This window comes from Vitis vinifera, chromosome 3, assembly GCF_030704535.1.
Source record: "Vitis vinifera cultivar Pinot Noir 40024 chromosome 3, ASM3070453v1".
NCBI lineage: Eukaryota > Viridiplantae > Streptophyta > Magnoliopsida > Vitales > Vitaceae > Vitis > Vitis vinifera.
In genome coordinates, this window is record NC_081807.1 from 9472430 (window position 1) to 9499518 (window position 27089).

General features: G+C 33.1%; 3 protein-coding genes and 1 non-coding gene across 4 annotated transcripts; 1 reads left to right on the forward strand and 3 right to left on the reverse strand.

Annotated features, from left to right (window-relative positions):
- Positions 1–1043: 1043 nt before the first annotated feature.
- Positions 1044–4448, reverse strand: LOC100248069 (receptor-like protein kinase 7). The gene is made up of 2 exons (XM_002271107.5): positions 1713–4448; positions 1044–1620 (listed from the first exon to the last, which is right to left on the reverse strand). The coding sequence occupies exons 1-2, from the start codon at positions 4261–4263 to the stop codon at positions 1244–1246; spliced, it is 2928 nt and encodes a 975-aa protein (XP_002271143.2). The 5' UTR covers positions 4264–4448; the 3' UTR covers positions 1044–1243.
- Positions 4449–13022: 8574 nt separating this feature from the next.
- On the forward strand, positions 13023–15862 carry LOC100232924 (malate dehydrogenase, glyoxysomal). Its single transcript, XM_003631644.4, has 9 exons — positions 13023–13304; positions 13448–13663; positions 14004–14318; positions 14481–14570; positions 14689–14772; positions 15095–15130; positions 15259–15348; positions 15436–15530; positions 15639–15862. Exons 1-9 carry the CDS (start codon positions 13233–13235, stop codon positions 15709–15711), a joined length of 1071 nt encoding a protein of 356 aa, XP_003631692.1. The 5' UTR covers positions 13023–13232; the 3' UTR covers positions 15712–15862.
- Positions 15863–16406: 544 nt separating this feature from the next.
- Positions 16407–18958, reverse strand: LOC100260026 (protein TUNICAMYCIN INDUCED 1). Its single transcript, XM_019219051.2, has 3 exons — positions 18627–18958; positions 18177–18509; positions 16407–17381 (listed from the first exon to the last, which is right to left on the reverse strand). The coding sequence occupies exons 1-3, from the start codon at positions 18738–18740 to the stop codon at positions 16554–16556; spliced, it is 1275 nt and encodes a 424-aa protein (XP_019074596.2). The 5' UTR covers positions 18741–18958; the 3' UTR covers positions 16407–16553.
- A 256-nt stretch (positions 18959–19214) lies between these two features.
- On the reverse strand, positions 19215–19288 carry TRNAV-AAC (transfer RNA valine (anticodon AAC)). The gene has a single exon. It is a non-coding gene; the product is annotated as a tRNA-Val (tRNA).
- Between the last annotated feature and the right edge of the window lie 7801 nt (positions 19289–27089).

The window sequence follows — 27089 nt, forward strand, 5'->3', positions numbered from 1 at the left end:
AAGAAGTATACCCAAACACTCTATTGCTACTAGTTCATAAATTGAAGTTGAAGGTTCATCAAGATATTCACCAATAGACTACTTGGTGGTATCACATATCCTTTTGGAGTTGCCATTTTATTATCTTAAATACTAATTGACTTTAGTGGTTGAATTATGTACTTCAATGGTACATAAGCATCTCATTGTAATTACATTCCAAAAAATTTAAATGAGGCTATAGATATGAAGTGGTCTTTCATGCTTATATGTAGATATAAGATAATGTTAATAACTGCACTTGAAGGTTCGTAAGGCACGTTCAATTGAGATATATTAAACAAATCCATTACTTGTTGAAGCTCTCATAAATCAAATTCAATGGAAAAACAATAAAATGGTAAAATGTATAAAACATCGATCTGCAATGAAGACCCTACTCATACAATATAATATACTCATGCAATAAGACAATACAATGATCCTACTCATGCAATATAATCTATTGTATGATATATGTATTAAACGCTAGATGTTGATTTATCTAATTACTTTAATATTGATGATAACGTTTTAAGTTAATATGTTGCATTTTTCTTCCTTCCCAACTAATACATGAAGATATACCCTATAGTATCAATGTAATTATTCCTTAGGATTTCATTTTTCAATTAATTATTTCAACATTTTCAAATTGATTATAAAAATAATAATAATAATAAATAAATAAATAAGTGACAAGATGAGAAGATATCTCACAAATATAGCTACAAGTTCACACATGTATGTACCTATAAACATCATTTTAATTTAACATTAAAAGTAAGTATATAAAAATTATTATAACTCTTATTTACATGGAATTAAAAATATATTATTCAAAACAATAAAAATCTATATATTTGAAATTTTAGTCTAATATTACTTCAATAAGGATAAAATTTGAAAATATACTAAAAATTACCATTTTATTTATCATTAAATAAATAATCTTAATACAATAAATAAGCTATGTACACACATCCACACCCGGTATGAATCAAGACATGATAGTTGACATGATCTTTTTGTATAGTTGTTCTAATTATTTTGCTCATTGGGTACCAAAAACTCTACAATTTATAATCTTTTTACATTCCAATTAGGGATGACGAGTAATACAATTAAACTACATGACATATGACCTTCATCCGTGACATGGTTTTAGTACAAAATCTTGTCAAATGTTTGGACATTGCCAAACATATACAAGAAAAGACATAGTTTAGAATTCAAGGGATGGAGCACTACCTTCACCACCCTTGCTAACTACAATGTTTGTAAGCTTACAAGGCTTGAAGTCTTCCAACATTTGAACCACCATTCTCATGGAAGGCCTCAATACCGGAATCTTTGCGGTGCAATGAATTGAAATTTGCAACACCTTGACGGCATCTTCCTTGAAGGCCTCTGAGATGGCGGAGTCCACCAAACCAACTGCATCCTCTCTACTCTTCATGTTGTTGTATACCCAATACACTATGTCCTTATTCTCCCCGAATTCTGGTTCGATTGGTCTTTTACCTGTCACCAACTCCATCAACACCACCCCAAAGCTGTACACATCGCTCTTCTCCGTTACCTTGCATGTGTATGCGTACTCTGTATAAAAAATTGTCATATTAGTCAATAAAAACTAAGTATATAAAACCTTATTTAGCGATGGCTATGAACGGTTAAAAAGAGAGATTTACCGGGAGCTATGTACCCATGGGTGCCAGCAATCACATGCGTCGTGTCCCCACCTGCAGCTCCGTGCAGCATCTTCGCCAGCCCAAAGTCAGCAATCCTAGGCTTCAGATCAACGTCCAATAGGATATTACTGGACTTGACATCGCGATGTATGACCGTCCGATCACATCCATGGTGCAGATACTCTAATCCTCTACCGGCCCCCACCGCGATGTCGTATCTCACATCCCAATCCATCTCCATTTTCTGACACGTGTGCAACCGGTCCCACAAGCTCCCGTTCCTCAGGTACTCGTAAACCAGCAGATCCGAGTCCTCGCTCGTGATGCTACAGTACAGTTTCACCACGTTCATGTGCCTCACCGAGCTCAGCGTCGCCACCTCCGCCTCGTACTCCGAAGGCCGTCTATTACGTTTCCCCAACATCGCCGTCGTGCTCCGGCATGCTCTCCTGTCGCCGGAGGCTGATTTCCACATGTGTTTCACGGCGAGCTCGGTGCCGTTCCCGAGGACAACCTTGTACACGTTTCCCGATGCGCCTTTGCCGATGAGGTTGTCTTGTTTGATTGAGTTGATGATTTCTGATTCGGAGAAGGACAGCGAACGGTATGATTTCAGATCCCAAGAATCTGATTTGATCAGACGGTCGTGATCTTTGGATCTTATTTTGACGATGATGAAGCATGCGGTGCAGATGAGCATGACGGCTGCTACGGCGACGAAGCAGGAGATGACTCTCCTGAGATCACCGGACAAGCCCGGATTCGACGAGCATGATCGGAAATGCGTGATGGTCTCACTGCACAGATCAGGATTTCCGGAGAAGCTCCCGTTATACGCTGACAAAGATTCCGGTACGCGGCCGCTCAACTTATTGTTTGTTAGATCAAGAAGACTCAATCTAAGCGATGACAGACTCGAGGGAATTTCGCCGGAAAGTTGGTTGTTGGATAGGTTTAAGGAGTTTAGAGTGGATAAAGTTCCAAGACTCTCAGGGATTTCACCGGAAAGAGAATTACCGGAGAGGTTGACATCGTCTAAGGAAACACACGAGCCTAGGGACTCTGGAATGGGGCCGGAGAACTTGTTTTCTTGCAGATTAAGACTGTTTAATGCTTTCAATTCTCCGATTGTCGCTGGAATTTTACCCGAAAACTTGTTCGAACTCAGATCAATAACCACTAACAATGAAGCTTTCGAGATTTCCTCGGGCAATTCACCAGAAAATTCATTGTCAGCCAAGAACAATTGTGCTAGAGACTTGGCATTCCCAATGTCGGAGGTCACCGGGCCATGGAAATGATTCACCCTAAAATCAATTAGACTGAGATTGGGCAAACTCCATATTCCGGCAGGCACTATGCCCGAAAGAAAATTGTTGTTAACTCGTAACCGCTTCAACGGCAAACAGTTTGCATAGTTTGCTGGTATTTCACCGGTGAATTTATTTTTGAGCACGGTGAGTGCACCCAACTTCCCCTGCTTGCACATCTCTGGCGGTATAGCGCCGGTGAGAAAATTCTCTGAAACATCAATGAAGGTGAGGTCCCCCCATGAACCAAGCTTTTGCGGAAGCGGACCGGTGAGATTGTTGGTGTACAGCGAGAATTCTTCAAGGTATTTGAACTCCCCAAACTCCTGAGGAACCTCTCCTGAGAATTGATTTTCGAATAGTTGAAGGGAAGCGAGCTTAGTCAAGAATCTCAGCTCCGAGAGATCACCTTCCAGACTATTATTCGAAGCATCGAAATTCACAAGGTTCGTAAGGTTTCCGAATCCTTCCGGGAACTTTCCAGAAAACCTGTTGTCATATAGCTCGAGCTGCCAAAGCTTGGAAAGTTTTCCGATTCCCACCGGAATTTCCCCATGCAGGTAATTATCCGAGAGTTCGAGATTTTGAAGCTGTGTCAAATTTCCAATTCCTTCTGGAACTTGTCCTTCTAAGCTGCTGTTTGTAAGATAAAGCCAATACAATTTATCGAGCTTCAGAATCTCCAGAGGAAATGAACTTCTCTCAAATTGATTGTCTCCGAGGCTCAAAAACTCAAGATTGGTGAGATTCTCCAGTGATTTCCATGGAAAACTCCCCGAAAATCCGCTACAGTTTAAATTTAAGAATTTCAGGCCACTCAAAGATGACAACTCCGGCACCGTTCCCGTAAAAAAATTGACCCCCAAGTCCAAGTACTGCAACTGACTGCAATTCTTCAAGCCTTCGCCGATGCCTCCATGCAAAACATTTGCTCCCAGATCGATCTTTTCAAGCGATTTCAACTCACATATGGAATCAAAAGGAAGAACCCCCTCCAGTTGTTGCTCAGGAAGCAATATCTCTGTAACAAACCCATTGGAATTGCAGACGATTCCAGTGAAATTGCGAACGGAATTGCCCTGTGTCCATGTATCGAAAACACTCGTGTTGGATTTTTCGAGTGCTGATTTGAACTTGAGCAGTATTTGGAGCTCGTCGGATTGAGAAGGAAGAATCACGGAGAAGATGAAAAGGAGAAGAACGAGCAGAGGCGGTGGCCGGTAAAGGTGGCGTGCCGACATGGCGGCGTTCAAAGGAGGAGGAAGGGGAAGGACGTGTGTTTAAACGTTTTACTATAATACACAGTATGGAAAGGAGACGGAAGGGGGGCTTCAACCATTTAACACGAGGTGGCTGAGTCACTGTGCTTTGAAATTTGACTAAATGTAGCAAGAAGGAAGATTTGCATGCAAAGTAGGACTTTCTCTGGCATGTCACTGTTGCCTCTCCGACATCTGTCCTCCCATGTCACCCTCGTAACCCTTTGACATGAGATAAACGCTTCTGTCCGGTGAGTTATTCTTACTCTCTTCCCAGACAGTCATATTTATAAAATTAAAATAATTAAAAAGAGTAATTGTTCAACTGTTTTGGTAAAAAGAAAATAAGAAAGCACGCTTCACACATAAAATAATTTTTAATTATTTTCAAAATAGAAAAAAAATATAACGTACACTTTTTAGTATATAAACCTTTTTTTAAAAAAAAACTTAAAGATCTGTTTAATAACTATTTGGCAAAACAGTTATAAAAAATAATTTTTAAAAGCGATTTTAATGTTTTTTAAAACAAAAGTCTAGTATTCGTACTGTGTGTCATTGACATGTGTAATGGGTAATCATTTTAGTAATTCTTAATTATTTAAAAGCTTTTTTAAATCAAGGTTTCAATTGAGAAGACATAGAAATAGATGATTTGTCGTATGTGAAGAAATAGGTTCATGAGTAGACAATTTCGTGCATGTTAGAAAAACCTTTGCGATGGTCACACATGTCTAAAAACTCAAGCGTGAAAGGTGGTTGGCGGCAGGGGTAGCATGTGAGAGGGTTGAAAATTGGTATAAAGATGCCTATTGGGAGCGCTCGTCAAAGCGAGTAAGGTGTGCGGTGGGAAAAGAATGTCGTCTTGCGAAGAAACCACAGCAGAGAGAGGGTGGTGGCCGCCGCGGTTGACTGATGCCCAGCTCAGCAAAACCAGTCAGAAAGGTCCTGGTTCCTGGAAAGGTACCCATCCCCTCCCTTTCAAGTTGCTCTCATTAGTCATTACTCATGAGTCGCCACATCAGTATGTTCACTCGAAGCCCACAATGCCTTGGGCAGTTGAAAAGCCAAAAAAAATTGGTTCACACTAGGTGTTTCTCACACGCCTTCTCTCCACCACTTTATAAAAAATCATTAATCTTATATTATTGTGACCTATTACTCTGTCGAAAATTCACTTAATAGAAAATTTTGTTCATCAATTTTTCTTAAGAAAATATTAATCTATCGAATAGGCACTCGAAATCTAGATGATTTAGGTTATTGAATGATGACATACATAAATGAAATCGATACATTTAAATACAAATTAATAAGATTTAAAAATATACATGGAATATCATCTGATTGATAATATCTTTATGATGCCTTAAAACTCGAAAATGTTTGTATGATATCAAACCAATGAAATTTAGGTACAAATAATTAAAACTACAAAATACATATGTATTAATTATGGACATTTCGGACAAATAAAACTAAAAATATATGCTTGTGTGTGTAATAATAATAATAATATCCTAGTTAGCTCTACATAGGGATGACAATGGGGTAGATCTTTTCGGGTACCCGTCCTATCCTATCCCTAATAGGACGAGGTTTAATTTTAATAAACGGGTTTGGGATGGGTTTGAGAATTTTTTTTTAAAACCCGGGATGGGTTCGGGTATTGCCCCACCCCGCTCCAATTATATATAAAATTAAAATTAAAATTTAATTTAATTTAATTTTTATTTTACTATTTTTAATATATAGATAATAATAAAATATTTTTAATAAAATAAGTTATAAAAAAATATAATAATTTAATTATTTATAAAATATATTTATTTTAATATAATTAAAAATTTTAAAAATAATTTTTTTAAAAAAAAATTAAAATTCAAAAAAAGTTAAACAGGGTGGGTACGAGAATTTATCATACCCATCCCGCCCCACCTTGCCCGGTTTAATTTTTTAAATGGGACGAGATGAGAATTGTTTCGAATAAATGGGGCGAGGTTGAGATGGCACGATCCGTCCCGAATTTGCCCTGTTACCATCCTAGCTCTACATGGTCTTCGCGACCATATAACTGCAACAGTATGGCCAAAAAGGAAGAGGACAAATAGCAAAGAAGAAATTAGGAGATGTGCATGGTCAAGGAGGAGAAAAGTAGTATCAGAGCTCCTGTCAGATTGAATGCATTTTGTATCTCTAGTGAAATTGGTAGCTTCTTGGATGATGCACACTTCAAGTGCATCAATAAACAAAAGTGGTAATAATTGGCAACTTGATTAGGTATGTGGTTTATAAACAGGACAACCCAAATGGCACAAAAAGTCAATAGCATTAAAATAAAATAAAATAAAATCGTTCAAAATTGGAAACTGTTTTCCTTAGGATAAAAATAGTTTTCTATTTTAAAAAATTGTTGTCCTTATTGTATAACATATTTAACACCAGTAAATAGAGCAGATTAGAACGACCCACTAAATTGAGAGAAGATTGGAACACAACCCAATGCCTAAAACAAGACAATATAGCCATCCAAGCAAACACCACAACAACCCAAGGCCCAAAAGTGACTTCATCAAATTTTATGCCATTCAACTTTTTCTTTTCTAATTGTTTTTTTCTCTTAAGATGAAGGCAATTAAGTTTAATAAGATGGTGCAAAGAAGACTAATAGAAAGGGACACATGACTTTTCAACAACCAATATTCCTTTCAAAATAAGTAAGGTTGGAGGAAAAGAATCCCAAAGACTAATGATGCAATCTTTAAATTCCTCTTAAGAAAAGCATAATTGATGCCTGTGAACTTTATTTTTATATCATATTGATATTAAAGGAATAAGAATCTCTTCAAATCTTCACCACCACATTATATAACAAACTATTTATTTGAAATAATAATCACATACAATAAGTAATGCATACTTTGAAGTATGAACACAAAATTTTCTTTCTGTTAGATGTGGATTCTTTTGACAGTGACTAATATCTAATCTACCTTTCCAATTAGAAAATTGTGACATCTCTATTACCTAATAAATTGACATGTTCAATTTTTCTTAGTACAACTTACTTCGAAAATGAAATTAGGAGTTAAAAGTTTCATGATGTAGTATGGCAAACTCATTTCTCATTCATTGTCGTATTTAAATTACTTATTAAAAATGTAAAAGTGTGTTTAATAAATCAATTTAATGACTTAACAATAAGTAAATTAAATATGTTTGATAAAATAATTTAATATCATAACTTGAAATTAAAAATGATTTCAAATATTAAGTTAAAATAGTTAACTTATTTTTTTATAATAAATATTTTAAAGTTAACTTATTTAATAAAAAAACCTATTAATTAAAAAAAATACTAGTTAAAACTAATGATAATAAACATTAATTATAATTAATGAGAGTAAATATATCAATTTGATAACTTAAATATACTTAAAGTAAAAAATACGTAATAAATTTTAAGTTAATAATTTAATTTAAAATCAACTTAAGTCATTAAGTAATAAGTAATAAATTTTGCCAAACATCCATTGAATCTAATTCAAAGTTAGCATAACTTTTATCATTCTCTGAAGTTATTTTAATCTCTTAATTATCTTTCTAAAATTTTAATCCATAGAAAATTAAAAGAAGCTAGGGCATACTTAAAATTTTGTAATGATTCATGGGTCACTAATAATAGAGGAAGAAACTTGTCACAAGGGCCATGACAACTTGGACTTTTAAGAGGTTCATTGTATTGCACCTTAATCTTTAACAAAAATAGTCAACTTTCTATTCCCACTTTTTTCTTATGGCATTGAAATGGGTAACTTAAATATTAGTCTACAACTCCTAATAAAATATATTAGTACAATAATATATCACCTTTTAGGCTTATGGGTGGAAAAAAATAACTTAGAATATGAGCATCCATGAAATGATAATTTCAAAGCCCTATGATGGCTTCTAAATTTCTTTTGACATTTGAAGTTATTGAACTACATAAAAAAAATGCAAAAGTTGGAATATATTTGGACTAATATTAATATTTTATGATGATTTCCAAGCAAAACTCAAATTTTTGTGTTCAAGCACTTGAATATTCACCTTTTTTTGGAATCTTTTCAAAATTGTAACTTGTGGGGCATTTTATGAATATATTAGTGTAAAGAAAATACAAAATTAAGAAAAGGTAGATTATAACAAAGCTAAGTTTAGATTTAATATTTATTTTTAAGTATAGTAGTTAAAAAAATTTCCTTTAAATCATAAAAATGAAACTATATGAAATTAAAAAAGGAAATAAAAAAGAATGGAGAGAAGGTTAACCAAAATCAATCTTCAGGATTTTTATTATAAGGTTATGGGTACATTAAGTTAAGATTGCATTTCACATTTTTATTTAAGAATTTGAATTCATCTAAGTGACTAAATTGGTTTTACATTTTCATAATTTGGATAAAAATATTTTTATGGAAAAACCTATTCTAATATGATCATATTTCTTCAAATATGCTTCCAAAATGTTAAAAAAAATTGTTTAGTTGAGTTTTCCTAAGGTTTTTGTGTCACAAACTTGAAAAACTTTCATAAAAACTCAAGTCATTGGAGAATTGATCAATGGTGGTTTTAAGGGCCTTGTGTGCTCTAAGGTCCAAAAGCCACCAATTGAAACAAGACCTCAATCGAATGGTTCAACAATCTATTGTTGTCGTTCCTACCACCTAAGGGATATTAAATGAATGGAATTGGGATATGGATGTGTTAGAAAAATTAGGTTAATCCAACCTATGATAATCACCCTAAAGGGGAGGTGAATAAGGTGATGGTCTTTTTTTTCAAAATTAAACTATGTGAATGCAAGAGACAATTATATGTAAGTATATAAACAAAACAATATAAAGACAATTGCATATAAAGTAAAAGAGTAGGGAAGAGAGAATGCAAACACAAGATTTTATAGTGGTTCGACGCAACCCGACCTACATCCACTCTCCTCTAACTTCAATCCGAAGCTTGAGGTTCTACTAATTTAAGGCTTCCAAACCAAACCTTCAAGCAATACAATTGGATTATGGTTCTAATCCACCCTCTTGGACTTTTGGCTCCAAGCACTCTTTATAAACCTCAAGAGATGTCTCACTCTTGAATAACTCTTCAAGTGATACCCTACACTTCTTCCTCTCAAATATATACAAATAATTGATCTCACAAAATCGTAGTACAAAAACTTTAAGCTCAAATGATACAAGAAAACTAGGATTGAATGATGCATTAAAGATATGCAAGTTTTAGAATAATGGTACACTCAAAACACTCTTTCAAGGCTCAAATATATTCAAGAAAGGTTTGGGAAGGTTAAGCTCATGAAACAATGAAGATTAGAACCTTTTTATAGAAGAAAAAAGTCAAACTAGCCGTTGGGGGTTCGATCGGTCGAGTTGGGGGTCGATTGGTTGACTAGCCGTTAGCATTTAATACTTGACAGGTGACCATTGGACCTCAACTGGACCTCGACCGGACTTCAACTGGTTGAGGCTCAACCTTGACCAGTTGAACAACCGTTTTAGAAGAAAGAAAAAGTTTTTTGCACCCTCGATTGGTTGAACTGGGGGTCGACCCGGACCTTGACCAGTTGAGCTGGGGGTCGACCCAGACCTCAATCAGTTGAGTTGGGGGTCGACCTAGACCTAGACCAGTTGAGCTGGGGGTCGACCCAGACCTCAATCAGTTGAGTTGGGGGTCGCCCTAGACCTAGACCGGTTGAGCTAGGGGTCGACCGGTTCTTCATCTGATTCAACTAGTTGAGCCGTTTTTTGGCTCAACAATCAACTTTTTCAATTTAAAACTTTTTAAACAAGTTTGAAAAACATTTGACACAAGGTTTTAGTTGAAAACATAAAATCATCAAATTTTTAAAATATTTAAAACAAAATAACTCTTGGATGATTTTTGTGCATAAGTAAATAATGTAATGCATAAAAATCCAAATGCACCAACAACTTTACAAAGAGATCTTATGAAGCTTGGGTCTTGAAAAACACTTCTCTTTGATGTGGTCTTCTTCTTTATGATTTTTCCTTGGCTTGATTTGTCTTTGTGATTGCCACTTTGGAAATCATCTTGCCTAATCACACTTGAAATATAATCATTAGTTCTAAACCTTATTTTGTTATCATCAAAATCGAGATTAACTAAACCTTGGTTTCACAGGATGAAATATAATGAAATAGAGCCACTTTGAGGTTCCCAATGAAATGAGGCATGGAACGGAGCCTCTACAAAGAAGTTTCAGGAGTTACGAAGGAAGCTTCGAGCTCATATTGATCATGGGTTGAGAATGGGAATGAAACTTTATGAGATCTAATCTCCCGTTGTTCCTCAGTGGCTCAGTGGTTAACTGACTAATCATATGTTAGAATCATATTTGGGGAGATTTGATTAATTCTGAATTCTTTAATTTAGAATGAAAGGGTTAGCTTTGACTGTTAAGAGTATGTAACCCGTTCCCTATCCTAGTTGAACCTAATGGCTATGTTGGCCCTCTAACTCCTATTTAAAGGTTCCATGCTTCAAGTATTGATGAGAGGAGAATTCCAAAGCTTTATTGAAATATTCATTTGAGTCTTGAGGGCACTTTGAGCCAAATTCTTGCATATCATTTAGTGCAATTTTGTTGCTAATATTCTTGTATTCTTTAAGCCAAAATTGTAAACAAGAAATTCCATTCAATAAATTTACTCATTGTATCCTTATAAAAGGAGAATTTAACGTGACGTTTACTTTTTTGGTTGAATAACAAAAATTAAATATTTTGATTTTTTATATTAACCTAAAAATAACTTGTTGATACAAACTAATATAATTAAAGTAAACTTGTTATTAATAGGTTCAGTTTAATTATGTTAATTGATATCAATAAGTTATTTTTAGTTGAATAAAAAAAGTTAAATATTCAAAAAACAAACACTACCTAAGTCTCATAAAACACTAGAAATTCTTAGATGTCGAATGTCACATGAAAAATTGTTCAAAAATGAAGTATCTCTTGAGAATTTTTGAAAGTTCCTTGTAACTAATAATTCAAATGTAAAATTCAAAGACTAGAGTTGAAAGTATAGACTTAGTATAATATTGACTTTGCGTCAGAAGAATATAAATCACCGTGTAATTTTTCTACCATTCTCTTTTTACATTTCGACTTTTTTACTATTGCTCATAAAAACATCACTTTCCCACAACCAAATATAGAATTAAAATTGAGATAGTCAAGTGTAAATTAATGTTGTATTATTATTAAAATAAGAAAAAAAAAACCATCGATTGTTTTAAGTTCGAGTCTTATTTTTAGATATTTTGCCCAAAATGGAAATTCAAAAAGTTTCATCTTTATATGAAATATAGAGTGTAAATGACATTTTTTTCATTAATTTTCTGTTCAGATGTTAAGCAAAATTAAATTTATTCATATTTAAAATAAGATAAAAATGAAAAATTCTATAGTATTGTAGGAGGTTTTCTAAAAAAATAAATAAATATTTTTTTTTTGCTTCAAATACACCACTTAAAAACAAGTTAATGAACTTTAACTTTTTTTTTTTTTTAAATATTTTCTTAATGAGCAAACATAATTGGAAATCTTAAATTTTTATCCAATTACCAATTTTTCTAATAATTACATAATTGGTTTTTAAATAATTTTTATTATTTTAACAAATTATGGTTTTTTGAAACATTTAGAAATATGTTAAATTGCCTTTTTTTCTTCAAGTTATTAGTTTTCAAAATTATATAAAAGAAAAAGAAATAAAATAATTAATTTTAGAGATATTTTTTTTGTATAAAATAAATAGATTTAATACTTAACTATATTTCTTACTTAATAAAAATAATAACTTTGTGTTTATTTGGATATTTCTTGTTTAAAAACAATAGTACTAACTTGTATATAAAATATATGAATTTTTAGAGGAGACATTGAAAAAATAATAATTTAATTTAAAAAATAGAAGTATTAAAAAAAAAATAGGTAATTTTTAAGGATGGAAATTTTTATATAAGATTTTTTTTTTACTTTTTATATAAAAATTTTTATCTTTAAAAACCAAAATTAAGAAGTGAATCCAAACAAATCCTTACCATTTAACTAAAATTTGGACATCAATTAAAAACAAACAAATAACTTAAAGATTTAATGAAATCCAATTCTATCCAAATTTAAATCAAATTCAAGTCTATTTAAATTTTAAATGAAGAAAATAAACATCACCTACATCTAACAATTGAACAAAGGTATAAAGAATGATATCGGTCTCAAAATACAAAATATAAAAGACTTTATTTTAGGAATGTTGGTTTCTATTAGAAGGCACTTTTTGATGATATAAAGATACAAATTTTATATTTGGACAGTATTAAGAAAAGAAAAAATAAAGGAAAAAAAATTATCATATTTTGATTTACAATAAAAAATGAGAAAGAAAATTAAATATAATTTAATTAGAAAATTATGTATTTTAGTTTTTATTTGTTTATTTTTTTCTTTTACATTTTTTTTTTATTTTCTTTTCCTCCAAATTTCTACAAACCAAAAATAGCTAAGAAGCAAGACCTATAATAAGATATATTACAAGTGGCCTAACCAAAGCCTAGTCTCATAGGAAAAAGCCCATGATCCACCAAGATGGGAGTGTAGCCCCATTGGTCCCAAAGCATGTAACTGCAACTACCATCAAACCCAGAGGGAGACATATAGAGAGTCGCCAATTAAAATTCTGAGAGCCACATTCATTTGGGAAGATAGGATAAAACAAATATGCCACACAAATCTATTAATATATCATCCATTATTCTTCTCATTTATCCATTTCCACTTTCTCTTTTCTCTTTAAATCCACTCACTCATCACATATATTCTTCTTTGTTATACACACCATCCCACTTCAACTCTTTGGAACAACTCAGAGATGCAGCCCACTGCAGAGGCTAATCAGCGCATTGCAAGGCTCTCAGCTCACCTCTACCCTTCAGTTCGCCAGGTTTTCCATCTGGGTTTCTCTTTTCTTTTCAGTTAATGATGATTTTGTATGGAAATTTCCTGTATTCTTATCTTCCATTTGATGAATGAATCTGGGTATGTGGATTTTGACGTTTGATTTTTGTGCTGATTATGCTATGAAAGATGGAGGAGAGTTCGGTATTGAGGCGGGCGAATTGCAGAGCGAAAGGTGGAGCGCCAGGATTCAAAGTAGCTATACTGGGTGCTGCAGGAGGCATTGGGCAGCCACTTGCAATGCTGATGAAGATGAATCCACTTGTGTCAGTTCTCCATCTCTATGATGTTGTCAATGCCCCTGGTGTCACTGCTGATATCAGTCATATGGACACTGGTGCTGTGGTATTCTTCTTTTCATCTTCACTAACAAATTTGTTGTCTGTGTTGGAAAGTGAACTGAATTTTTTTAGTCAAAATTGGGATTTGATGGTATCTTGCCATATGTTTGCTGACAAATTCTGGGAAAAATAAAAAAACTTGTGTTTTCTGTTTTCTGTTTGGTTTCTTAGAAATAAGAAGCTCAGCATAACCTAATAGTTCTAATCCCAGTTGAATGGAGTTCATTGTTCTAGTTTTTTAAGATTCATCTTTTCCTATATTTTCTTGGCAACCAAATGGGGGAATTTATCTTCTCTTCATGATTAGCCATGTTGCAACTAAAATTCCATCTTGGGGTTCCTAGGTGAGGGGCTTTTTAGGGCAACCACAGCTTGAGAGTGCTCTTACAGGCATGGACCTGGTCATTATTCCTGCTGGTGTTCCAAGAAAGCCAGGAATGACAAGGGATGATCTTTTCAACATCAATGCTGGGATTGTCAGGACTCTTTGTGAAGGGATTGCAAAGTGCTGCCCCAATGCGATTGTCAACTTGATCAGTAACCCAGTGAACTCCACAGTTCCTATTGCAGCTGAGGTTTTCAAGAAAGCCGGCACTTACGATCCAAAGCGACTCCTGGGAGTCACAATGCTTGATGTTGTGAGGGCCAACACCTTTGTGGTATGTAACAATATCAAGGATTCCATGGTTTTTGTTTCTATCAGTTTCATTATACTTGAAGATACTGTTGACAGCGAAATATATGCTAGTTTGTGTAGTATCAAGTAAGGGCAGCTCTAACAGTAGTATTTTAAACTGGGTTTTTATTTGTTTTCCTTGCAGGCTGAGGTTTTGGGACTTGATCCTAGGGAAGTTGATGTCCCAGTTGTTGGAGGTCATTCTGGGGTGACAATTTTGCCTCTTCTATCACAGGTCTAACAGAGCATACTTCCATTTCAACCTTTCTAACCCTGCCTTTGAGCAATCTAGTATATTATATATAGAAAAATGGCTTTCAAACAAGTGGCCAACTAGGTATCATTCTCTGCAGGTTAAGCCTCCTTGTTCCTTCACCCCAGAAGAAACTCAGTACCTGACAAATCGCATTCAGAATGGTGGAACAGAAGTTGTTGAGGTAATTTGCTTATTTCATTTTCTTGGATTGGTGACCCTTGTTCTATCCAAATATCTGATACAATTTAGGCTTATAGTCTTACTAATTATTGGATATTCCTTTTATAATATCTTGAATTTCCAGTGTACTACTATTTGCTGGGATGCTTGTTATCTATTTTCCGTCTATTAAGTGAACAATGTCTATCTGTTTCAACTTATTTGTTCATCACATCATATGGACTTGGTTGTTTACCACATCTGGGCACCATACTGATGACTCAGTATTGGTGGCTTCAAAATATTTGGGCTAAGATTATCAATATCATTATTGGTGTTTGCAGGCAAAAGCTGGGGCCGGCTCTGCAACACTGTCCATGGTTAGCCTTATTCATTTACTCAGATGTTTATTTCAATTTGTGATCTTCATTACAAATCCTAAAGCTTCTAATTCTGATCGGTACATGTACTTTGCAATTAAAAAAAAATAAAATACCAAAATGCATAGGCATATGCAGCAGTTAAATTTGCAGATGCATGCCTTAGGGGCCTGAGAGGAGATGCTGGGGTCGTGGAATGCACTTTTGTAGCTTCTCAGGTTGTTTTATTTTTTTGTGCCATCCTCCACTTTATTTTCTGGGAAAACTTTCCTGAATTTGTAATGAAGTTGCAGTTTTTATAACAGGTGACAGAACTTCCATTCTTTGCAACCAAGGTACGACTAGGCCGCAGTGGAGCAGAGGAGATCTACCAACTTGGACCTCTGAATGAGTATGAGAGGTAACAATGATATAATAACCATATTGAAATTGTCTCATTCTTTCATTGTGGAATGCAAAAGTATGAAGTAGTAGATGCAGTTTGTTCACTTGATGACTGTTTTAACAGGGTTGGGTTGGAGAAAGCAAAGAAGGAGCTGGCCGGGAGCATTGCGAAGGGAATTTCCTTTATCAGGAAATGAATACTGTATGTAGATCGCATTAACCTCTCCCATAGTTGGCTTTTGTATCAACCTCCTTTTTTTCAAAATTATTAGTCTCTTGTATATGAAAATGGGTGGAATCGAAACTTCCCAGCATGCAATGCCAGCTGATATCATATTTTGCATGAAATTGTTCACAAGACTCATTGTTAGGATAAGGAACAATCTGAATAGCTAAATAAGGCTCTAAGAGGAGTAGCATTATGAATTCTGAAACATTCTGAATCTTAAAGTACCTCAGCAAATTACCATCCATCAAGATCAAACTCCAGAAAGCCATGTTTAAGATGTTCCAAGATCCATATTTGAGGGGAAAAACATCCAAACCGAGTTATCTCATGAACAAGTAAAGAAAGGAAACTACCTGTTCATCCATGCACTAAAACATCATACTCATGATGAGATGAGAAACGAGGATCCCATTCCAAAAGAAAGTTAATAGTCTCCAAGCAAAATTAGGCAGTTAAGCCTGCCTGATCTTCCGAACCTGCTGCGTGAAAGCCCGATAGGGCATTCTCCTTTAGATTTGATTGATTCTAGAGTCGCATTAGCTTGGAACATGGCCTTTTATATCATTGAGTTGCATCCACTGAGAACAACTTTCAGAATTTGAGAAAAAGGTTCATATCTCAGAATTTGAGAAATGGGTTCATGGTTTTAGGACACATCCTCAGTTATATTATGACTCATTGTCATTATATTATATATAGAGAAAAACACCCTTCTGAGAGGGTGTGGTATACATTCAAGAAAAAAAAAGAAAAGAATTTATCTTTACAATTTCCTTGGCTAATCTGAACAAAAGCAACCCATTCAACAAATCACAAGGTGAAAGGGTCAGAGGGAACATGAACGATAGGGATCTTGGACATGGTCGCATTGCCAGAGAGCACATTGGGCGCCACGGTATCCTCCCCAACAACAGGGTTAACTGGAACAATCCTCTCTGGTACAACTTTATTGCCCTCAACCTTAGCAAGCACCTCAAAGTGCATCGTAACTGCCTTGGGCTTTGTCCTCCACTCAGGCAAGCCCTCCAGATTGAACCCATCTCCTTCTTTCAACTTCTTCTCCACCCCAAAGCCAATCTTCACAAATGTCTGAGCTGAGACGTCTGCCTTCAGCAGCCTGAAGGAGCCTTCCTTGGATGCCTTTGGACCCAGCAAAGATGCGAGCAGAGCCTCAAAACCAAGCAAATTAGAGTTGGAGCCGTTTATGAAAGCCAGAGGCCACATTGTAGTGAACTGAACTGGAGTCAGAAGGGCAGTGGCTTCTTCTTGGAGATCAACTGCTGGGAGGGTTTCAATGGTACTGGCTTTTGAGGGTAGTGATAGTTCCACGAGGCCAGGTGCCAGGCGTTTAAGTTTGAGCCTGTTACTGGAAGATGATGATGCTGATGGGGAGGGAGATGTGAGGGAGGTTGGGCCAACAATGCGGAGAGAAAGGAGTGGCTCCCCTTGAGTACGAGCAGCATGGCGAAGACGTTCAGCCAGAGCTAGGATTCCCGAGGCAAAACCATTATTGCTTCTGTTGAAAGGAAGTGGGAGATCAATTGGGTGGCGGAGGCTAACAGATCTAGCACCCTTGACAGTTACCACAGCACCGTCTGCTAATATTACTTTCTTTAGCTCACCGGCATCCACATCATGCTACAAAAACAGAGGAACAAACAAAATGAATAATCAATGCAGCAATATTAGGTCAATCATGTAGTATTCTCATTTCCTGAAATGTTTGACTAAAATATTACAATGTTCAGAAATAATTCAATTGAAATTTGCCAATTCTAATGTTTGAACCTTTAAAATCCATAATGGAAGGAAATCGGGAAGATTTGAAGGGATTTGCATACAGATCTAAATCCCACACAGGTATGATAAAATTAAGTTGAAATTCAAACAAAGACTTAAAATTTTTCCAAATTTGTCTGGATTCATTCAAGTTGAAACTCTTTGCAGTGTCAAACATTTCTCCCTTTCAGGCTTTGGGTTTTAAAAAGGGTGTCAATTTTTTGCTAATGGTTTTTATAATTTCATACAAAAATCATTGTCTGCAGTGTGATGAGATTATCCTAAACTTCACAATATCCCAATAAATGAATAATTTATTTCCAAATAATTATCCTAAACCTCACAATATCCCAACAAATGAATAATTTGGAGGAAAAGGAAAACAGCCAAATTGAAATTTGCAAATCCCAGTGTTCAAAACTTGACATGAAGATATTTGAATACATGTTCAAACTCTGGCAAGAGTTGATATATTTCAAATTAACACTAGAAATTTCAACTTCCTTACCATTCAGGTGAATTCATGCTCAAATTATGCACAAGTTTCTTTTCGTTTCAATTCTTTCTTTATTCCAAACAGAGTATTAATCGTCTCTTAATGATTTTTAGAGATAAAATTTAACATATCTTAGTCCATATTAAAAAAAACTTTACCGGCAGCGAAATCCGCATATCCTTGGCATCTTGAATCCAGAGCTCCATGGGTCCGGCCAACTGAAACGGGGCCAAAACCGGCAATCTTTTCTCCGATTTCCTCGGGACCAAGCCATTTTCGTTGTCCTGATCCACACGAAATATCGGCAAATCCACGTACTCCCAGCGGTTCACATCCTCAAGAAGCTTAATCGGAAGAACCTTGTTATCAATCTCAACATTGAACTCGTACGCCACCGAATGCCCCACCAACGCGTCTCTTAGATCGAACCCCGATACCTTCAAATCCTCCGACTGAAACCCTAGCCCCTTCACAATCGCGTCCTTCAAATCCTAAAAACATAAAGAAGAAAGCCAAAATCCAAATCAAATCCAACACAAAATTACAAATTTAGCTGTTTGGGTGCTGAGAAAATTGAAGAAAAACATAAAATCGGAATTGCCGCTTACAGAAAAGGCTTTGGGGGAGGGGGGATTGAAATCTTGAGACGAAATCAAGGCCTTGGTTGAGGATGAAAAAACCATGAGAGAGAGCAGAAAGAAAATTAGGGTTTGGGGAGCCATATCGCAGATTGTAGTCGGGAGAAAGGAGGATGGATTGTAGAGAGAAACAAGAAAAAAAAAAAGAGAGAGAGAATTAGGAAAACACACGGAGGAAAGTCCTGGAATCTTGGACGTTGGGTTTCTTTGTTTGTTGAGGGGGGCGGTTGTTTCTGACGTGGAAGAATTTGGACCAATGGGAGTGGACAAAATGATATCAGAGATGAAGACGATTGGCTGGACAGCCTGGACTTCGTTGGCTCTTGGACGTTGGGTTTCTTTGTTTGTTGTAGCGGGCGGTTGTGGCTGACGTGGAAAGATTTGGCCCAATGGGAGTGGACAAAATGATATCAGAGATGAAGACGATTGGCTGGGCTTCGTTGGTGAGAGGAATGCAGGTGACGTGGAATTATCACGCCGTTTTTTAGCGGTGGGTTGAGAACTGGTAACGACGTCGTTTAAAGAGGAAAGGTCCCAAAGACAAAACAAAAAATTTCATGGCGTCGCCCGGACTTGAACCGGAGACCTTCAGTGTGTTAGACTGACGTGATAACCAACTACACCACGACACCATTTGAAGCTTAAAGCTTAGTATTATATAATTTCAAGCTTAAAATATTTAATATTATAATATAATTATTAAATCATAAAATTTAAAATTAAATATATATTAATTCCTAAATAAAATCAAATTTTTTTTTTATCTTTTTATTAAATTAAATTAATTTAAAATTTTTGAAAAAAAATATCTTGATTCACTTCAAATCTATTCAATTTTTCTGGGTTGAAAGATATATAAAAGATGTTACATTCAATAATTTTTATTATTATCTATTTAACATGTTTTTTGATTTCTCATTTCAGATAATTGGTTATTTATTTGTTAATTTATTGCTTATTTCTTATTTTTTTTACTGAACAAGAAAATCCAAAATATTTGTTTTTTTCTAAATACTAAAAATATCCAATTGGTTTATTTTATTTTATTTCTTAGTATTTAATAAAAATAAAATATTAAAAAACAATCAACTTAATACTTAATACTATTAATTATTATTTAGTTTTAATTTCTATTTAAAATTAAGTTAAAAAAAGGCCACCTTAAATTAAAAAAGTAATGATTTTAAGAATTATTTAAGAAAATTGAGGCATAAAAAATTCTCACCATCTCAAATTTTAAAATTTCTAAAAGTAATTTTTAAAGCTAAATTAAATTTATACTTTTTATATAAAAAGTGCTATTTTTATATGGCAATTTTTATTTTTATTTTAAAATAATAAGTATATCAAAATTGTCATTAGTTATAAATTAATAATTTATAAAAAAGAGTAGTGTAATTTTAATTAATTTTAGAATAATATGTTATAATATATTATTGTCAGGATGATTTATTCTTTATTATTATCAAACAATTGATCACTTTGGCTTGAATATTTTGTTATATAAAATTTATAAAAATACTTATATACATATCTTTCATTTTTTCCTCTTGATTTGTTCATGATATGACATGGTGATAAATGAAGGGTTATATAAAATTTCTCAAAACGAAATATTTTTCTCTTGCAAAAATTGCCACCATAATGAACTATGCATATTTCATTCATATAACAAGGAGGGAAATTTGGGAATTATAAAATAAGGATATTTGAAAGATTGTAACTAATTCTACATTTTTTAAAATTTAAAGTTATTAAAATATACCTCATTTATAGAAGGAAATTAATTACCATTCTTTTAATATAATGGGTAAAATACACTTATTCTATTTTTTTTTTATAATTTTTTTTTTAAAATGTGACATAATTTAGGGAGAATAATGCTTTAATGCTATAATTGGAGTAAAAGATTCAAAAGTTTATATATTAGTAGAAAGTTTATGATTAATACAAAGACAAAAATATATATTTTTTCTTTATTTTTATCATTTATATTTTGCTTTATCATTATTTTTTTTAATTTATCTTTTTCCCTTTAATATTATTATTATTATCATTACTACTACTATTATCCTTCCACTTTTGCCGTGTTTTATACTTTGCTCCCTCACATTTAAAATCGAACGTTTTCTGCCTTCAAACTTGTTAAATAGCATACCTTGCCTCCAATCACAAACCCTATATAAAATTATAAAAGAGATTATTTATTTTACTTTGCTATTGTAGAAGTCATTTTCCATCTCAACATTGAGTTAAAAAATGTTGGAACATGTGTAAATAAAGAGTTGGATTAGAAAGAGATGAGTCAACTATTAGCCTAAAGATATAGAGTTAATGAGTAATTTTAAACATGTAAGTGGAAGAATACAAAAAAAAAATCTCAAAATTTAGAGTTTTATTTGAAAGGAAAATCAAAGTGGAAGAAAACTGAGTGTTAAGGAGAAATCAATGTACATAATTGGTAGAGAAGTTGATGCTTTCAAAAAAATTCTATTTTTTGAATTCATTTTTCTTGGAACTAAAACTAATGTTTAAATAAAATCTTGAATTATATTTGAACGGGGAAAAATCATGAGATATTTAATTATTTGCTTTTGAGAATATTCTAATTATAAATGATAGAACTACTCTTGATTGTAATGTTGATGTTGTTGCTCAAGATTGAATTAAACTGATGATTGTTGTATATAAGAATTTGGTTGAAGGTTCATGTGTTTATTTGAAGATTATAAATTTGATTTTGATATATGAATTCAAGTTTTAGTTGTAAAAAGGTTTCTAAAGTTTAAAAGTCTTAGAAGTTTAAGAACGGATTTAAAGAGTTTCAAGTGTGGAAAATGGGTAAAAAGATTAAAAACTAAGAAAAAAAAAGATGATGTTTTGTGGTAAGGTACACTAGCCATTTCAAAGGTGTGTCAAAATGATGCATTAGGAAAAAAGTGTTCCAAGTTCTTCCTTAGGTAAGCCAAAAAAAGTGAGCCCGGTATTTTTTAGGTGCATTAGAAAATGATCTATAATGACCTAAATTTAATTAAAGATTAATTTAAGTTTGTTTAATCCTTTAATGAAGATTAATGACTTGGTTAGTGAATTGATTTGGTTAATAAATTAAAGAATTTTGTTAATTTGATACTAAGTTTGTTAAACTAATTGAAAGATGATTAAGAGTAAATGATATTTCTCTACAAATTTTCTTGGCAATTAGATCGCTAGCATCTTAATTAGTTGCTTGTTTGGATAAATGGTTGGGTTTTCAACAAAATTGATTAATTTTTATGGATAAAATAAAGTCATTTTCCACCTTAAAATTCAATTAAAAAGAGACTAGAATAAGTGTGAGAAATCAGTTAAGCGAGGGAATTAAGATTGTTTTAAAATTTAATATCAAACAACAACTTTTTGTGAATACTAGGTGTTGTTCTTAACCTTTATTTTTTTGGGAAAAAAAAAAGTGTAAACAATAAGGCTATGTTTGGTTGCCGGAAAATTTGAGGGAAAATGCGAGGGAAAGAAAATACAAAGGAAAAGTAGAAGGAAAGAAAAAGTGAAGGAAAATAAAAAAATAGATTAAAAGTTGATAAATTTTTTTTTTTGTTACTTCAAACTCATTTTATTTATTTTAACTCATCAATATAAAGATTAAATAATTTAAAAATACATAAGTTTTTAATTAGTTTTAATTATATTTTATTTTCTTTGATATTTTTCATAGGACAACCAAACATGAGAAAATCATTTTCCTTAGCATTTTTTTTCTTTTCTTTGTACTTTCCGGGAACCAAACATAACCTAAGGCTTTCTTTGAGAAAAAAGTTGAACTATTGAAGTTAATCAAGTTGCTAAAAGATGTAGAGAAGTTTTGTTTAAAACTTTGTTTAATTTTTTTTCAAAGTGTGTTGTTACGCATAAAGCCTAAAATAATTTGAGATGTGAAGTTATGAAAATTCTGGTTATGTATGACACTTGAATATAGGAAATTTTAATTGAGAAAATTTGCTCATGATTGAAATATACCCTATTGGTTAATGCAGAATGAGCAACATGAAAAATGTTGAAAGCATTGGTACAACTTGTGAAAGAGACACTATGAAAGGTTACCTAAAAGAAAGGTAAAAATCAATAGGGGTAACGATCCCTATGTGAGAGTCCCTAAAGGAAGAATGGTGAAGTACCTTGGGATGAAAGACCCAAAACACACCTTAGGAAGATCCATGCATGGACTAATGGGGGGCATAGACACATGTCCTTAGGTGAGAGCCCCAAAATACTTTTTAGTCAATATATAAAACTATTACAAGTTGTGGAAGGAGTTTGTTCAAGAACATAACTATACCTATGAAGTGAAAATTTATGATTTATGTGAATTATTTTTTTGAAATGTGAAAAATGTTTTACTTAAGTATTTTATAAACTCTTTTGTGATCGTTAAACCCTTCCCTACTGAGCTATGACTCATCCCTTTAATAAAATGGTTTTTCACAAGCCAAATTGGAAAGGACCATGTTGTAGGAAGGGGTTGAGGTTGAGCTCTAGTTAAAGATGAGAGAGCTTGTATATTTGACATATAGAAGTTTGATACTGGAAAAATTTTGTAATAATGATAGAAGTAGGAAATATCAATGTCTGTAATATGTAGAGATGTACCCAAACACTTGAATGGATGTACAATGTTTAATAGAAAAAATAAAAATGAAAGTTTCAATATTTTTTTAGTCTTGAGGTGTTTTGATCAATTTTGAAAATGTTCATCAATTAAATTTATGACTTAATTCACTCATGGTACGACAAAAATCAGTTAAAGGTTCTTTAATGGAGGAAAAACTAAGTTTTAGAAATGAAAAACATTAAGTTAAAAATATGGGAGAAAATAACATAGGTAGGCTCGGGCATGGGTGCACAATATGGAGATGCGGAATGTTACTTGGAGGTGTTATGGTTAAAGTGCACAATTTGAGGCTTATTGGAAGTGTTAGTGTGCTATTTGGATACGAGGTGCACTACTTGGAGATAGGGTGCACTATATGGAGTTTTAGTATGCTATTGGAAGTCTTAGGTGGTGTTTGTTTTTTTGGCTTTTTGCTGAAAACAATTTAGTTTTAGAATTTAGGTTGTTTGTTTTTCTACTTTTTCATGACTTATTATAAACTTTTTACTAAATAGAAAAAGCCAAAATATGTAGCTTTTTCTAAATAGAAAAAATAACATATTGGTTTTTTTTACTGTTTAATACTTAATAGAAATAAAATACTACAAAAACAAACAACCTAATATTTAATACTATTAAACATTAATGTTCTATTTAGAATTAAGTAAAAAAACAAACACCACCTTAGTCTGCTATTTGAAGACAAGATGCACTATTTGGGGTTAGCACCTTTGAAGACAAGATGCACTATTTGCGGTTAGGGGGTGCTATTTAGAGTGTCAATGCTCTATTTCAATTTCATTGCACTCACAATTACAATTTAAGTGCATGCACTTCTAGATTTTAAAGGTGTGCAATTACAATTTAAGTGTGCTACTAGATATTTTAAAAATCAAAATTGAAAGCTTGAAAATTATTGGAAAATTGGCGTTTTGGAAATTAAATTTAAGAATTGAAATTTTGGGAATTAAATTTGAAAGAAATTGGAGTTTTGAAAACTAAATTATGAAAATTGGAATCTTGGAAATTATTTGAAGATGAAATTTTAAAAATAAATAAAATAATAATAATAAAAAAATGTGAAAATTGGAATTTTGGAAATTGGGAATTAAATTCGGAAATTGGAGTTTTGAAAATCATTTGAGAAGTGGAGTTTTGAAAATTTAATTATGAATTGGAGTTTTGAAAATTAATTGAGAATTGAAGTTTTGAAAATTAAATTATGAAAATTGGAATATTGGAAATTATTTGAAAATGGAATTTTAAAAATAAATAAATAAATAGAATAATAATAATAATGAAAATATAATGATTAAATAAATAAATGTGAAAATTGGAAATTGGAAATTAAATTTGGAAATAAATTTTTTGAAGAATTATTATTTAAAGATGGAAAATTTAAAAATAAATAAATAAATAGAATAACAATAATAATGAAAATATAATGATTAAATAAATAAATGTGAAAATTGGAAATTAAATTTGGAAATCGGAAATCGGAAATTTAAAGAATTATTTGAAGATGAAATTTTTAAAAAGAAATAAATAAATAAATAAAATAATAATAATAACGAAAATATAATGTTTAAATAAATAAATGTGAATTGGAAATTGCAAATTAAATTTGGAAAATAGGAATTTTGAAGAATTTATTTAAAGATGGAATTTTTAAAAATAAATAAATAAATAGAAAAATAATAATAACGAAAATATAATGATTAAATAAATAAATGTGAAAATTGGAAATCGGAATTTTGAAAAATTATTTAAAGATGGAATTTTAAAAAAAATTAAATTTGGAAATTAAAATTTTTGGAAAATTTATTTAAAGATGGCATTTTAAACATTAAATTTGGAATTTTGGAATTTTTGGAAAACTTTGGGAAATTTTGAGAATGGTAGTCTGGGAAAATTATTCGAAAAATGGAATTTCGAAAAATGGAATTTTTTTTAAAAAAAATGGAACTTCGAAAAATTATTTCGAGAAGGAAATTTCGGAAAATTTAAAAACTGGAACTTTGGAAAATTATTGAAAAATGAAATTTGGGACCTAAAAAAATTCTAAAAGATGAAAAATTGTGGGGTCAAAACAGGATTTTTTTGAAAAACCAATTTTTTAAAAGCATGCATGAAGATGGATGAGGAAAGAGATGTGAATTTTATGAGCGGCTCACCAAAGGTGGCCATGTATGCCATGCGAGAAGATTATCCCAACCAAACTCATTCCATGTACTGCTAACACTCACAACCCACTACCAGAGAGCACCACAAACCTATTTTTTACATGAAAAACAAACACCACAAACTGCCACCTAATCACCTAACCACCATTCTCACCACCATGCATGTTGAGCTCCATTTGGCGCGTTTCTCGTATTACCAGCATAAACAAATGGAAGTAGTGTTCCCGGTGGTGGGTTGCCTTTGAAGAGGGACACATTGGAGTAGTTCTAGTGGTTGCTAAAGCTAACGAAGATGGGAAAGTCATGATCTAAGGTTCCAGCACCGACGATGGTGACGTTTGATGAATGGTAGGGACTGGGGTCTGAATTTCTGGCTGAGCAGGACATGAGACTACCTTTTTCCATGCTCCAAAATGTGCTCACTATTAGTTATGATGAGAACTTGAACCCTTCGCTTAGGCAGTTTGGCGGGAGGCTTTTGGGCGATGACGAAGGTCCTTTGTTGCTGCGACTGATGACTTCGGGCGGTGAAAGAAGCGGGTTTAATGGGCATGGAGAGATGGAGATATGGTAGTGAAATAAAATGGGTTCAGTGGGTTTGGAAAAAAGGGAGGTGATAGTGAGATGGGTGTGAAAGATGGGGATCAGTGGGTATGAAAGAAAGGCATGGGTGGTGTATGATTGAGAAAGTGGTGAGCTTGCAAGGACATGGGGACAAAGTTTGGACCAAGGGTGCATGCTAGGTACGTAGACACAAACAAATACTAGGATCAGAGGAAGAAGTAACCCAAAATAGAGCATGCCTAAAGTAACAAATAATCTATTAAATAAGGCCTCATTTCATGCTGAAATCAATGAGCCTAAAGTGGAAAAGGAACTGAAATAAATCTTTAAAAAAAAAAAAACTAGATATAACTTCCAAGCATCAAGTGTTAAATGTGAGTTTAAATTCAACCCCATCATCAGATTTAAACCGAAAGACATAGGAGAACAAAACAATTTGAAATTTACAATCAATCCCAGATTAGTAAGAAGTCATAGAATCTCTTATAATCGTACCCAAACAACAAATAATGCTGAGAGAATTGGGTAAAAATGAGAGTAAAGTAGTGTAAAAGAAATGAAGGACATGGAGATTACAGAAACCTCACCTGGAGAGCCTCCTCCCAATCCGTGTTGTCTTCGCTTCAAGTGAGCTGTCTCTCATTTTCAAAAAACAGCCACACTCTTCTCGATTCTCCCCTCCCTCTATATTTTCTTTTGAGTAAAACCTCACTTGCCCTCCTCTCCAATCCATCACGTCTCAGTCCTCCTAAATTAGCCAACCCATAAAATTTTTGTTAGGAATATGAGGCTAATCCAACCTATGGTAATCACCCTAGAGGGGGAGTGAATAGGGTGATGGTCTCTTTTCGCAAATTTAAACAAGTGAATGCAAGAGACAATTATATGCAAGTATATAATAAGCAATTTATAGACAATTGCATATAAATTAAAGAGTAGGGAAGATAGAATGTAAATACAAGAGTTTATAGTGGTTCGACGCAACCCGACCTACATCCACTCTCCTTTAGCTTCAATCCCGAGCTTGAGGTTCCACTAATT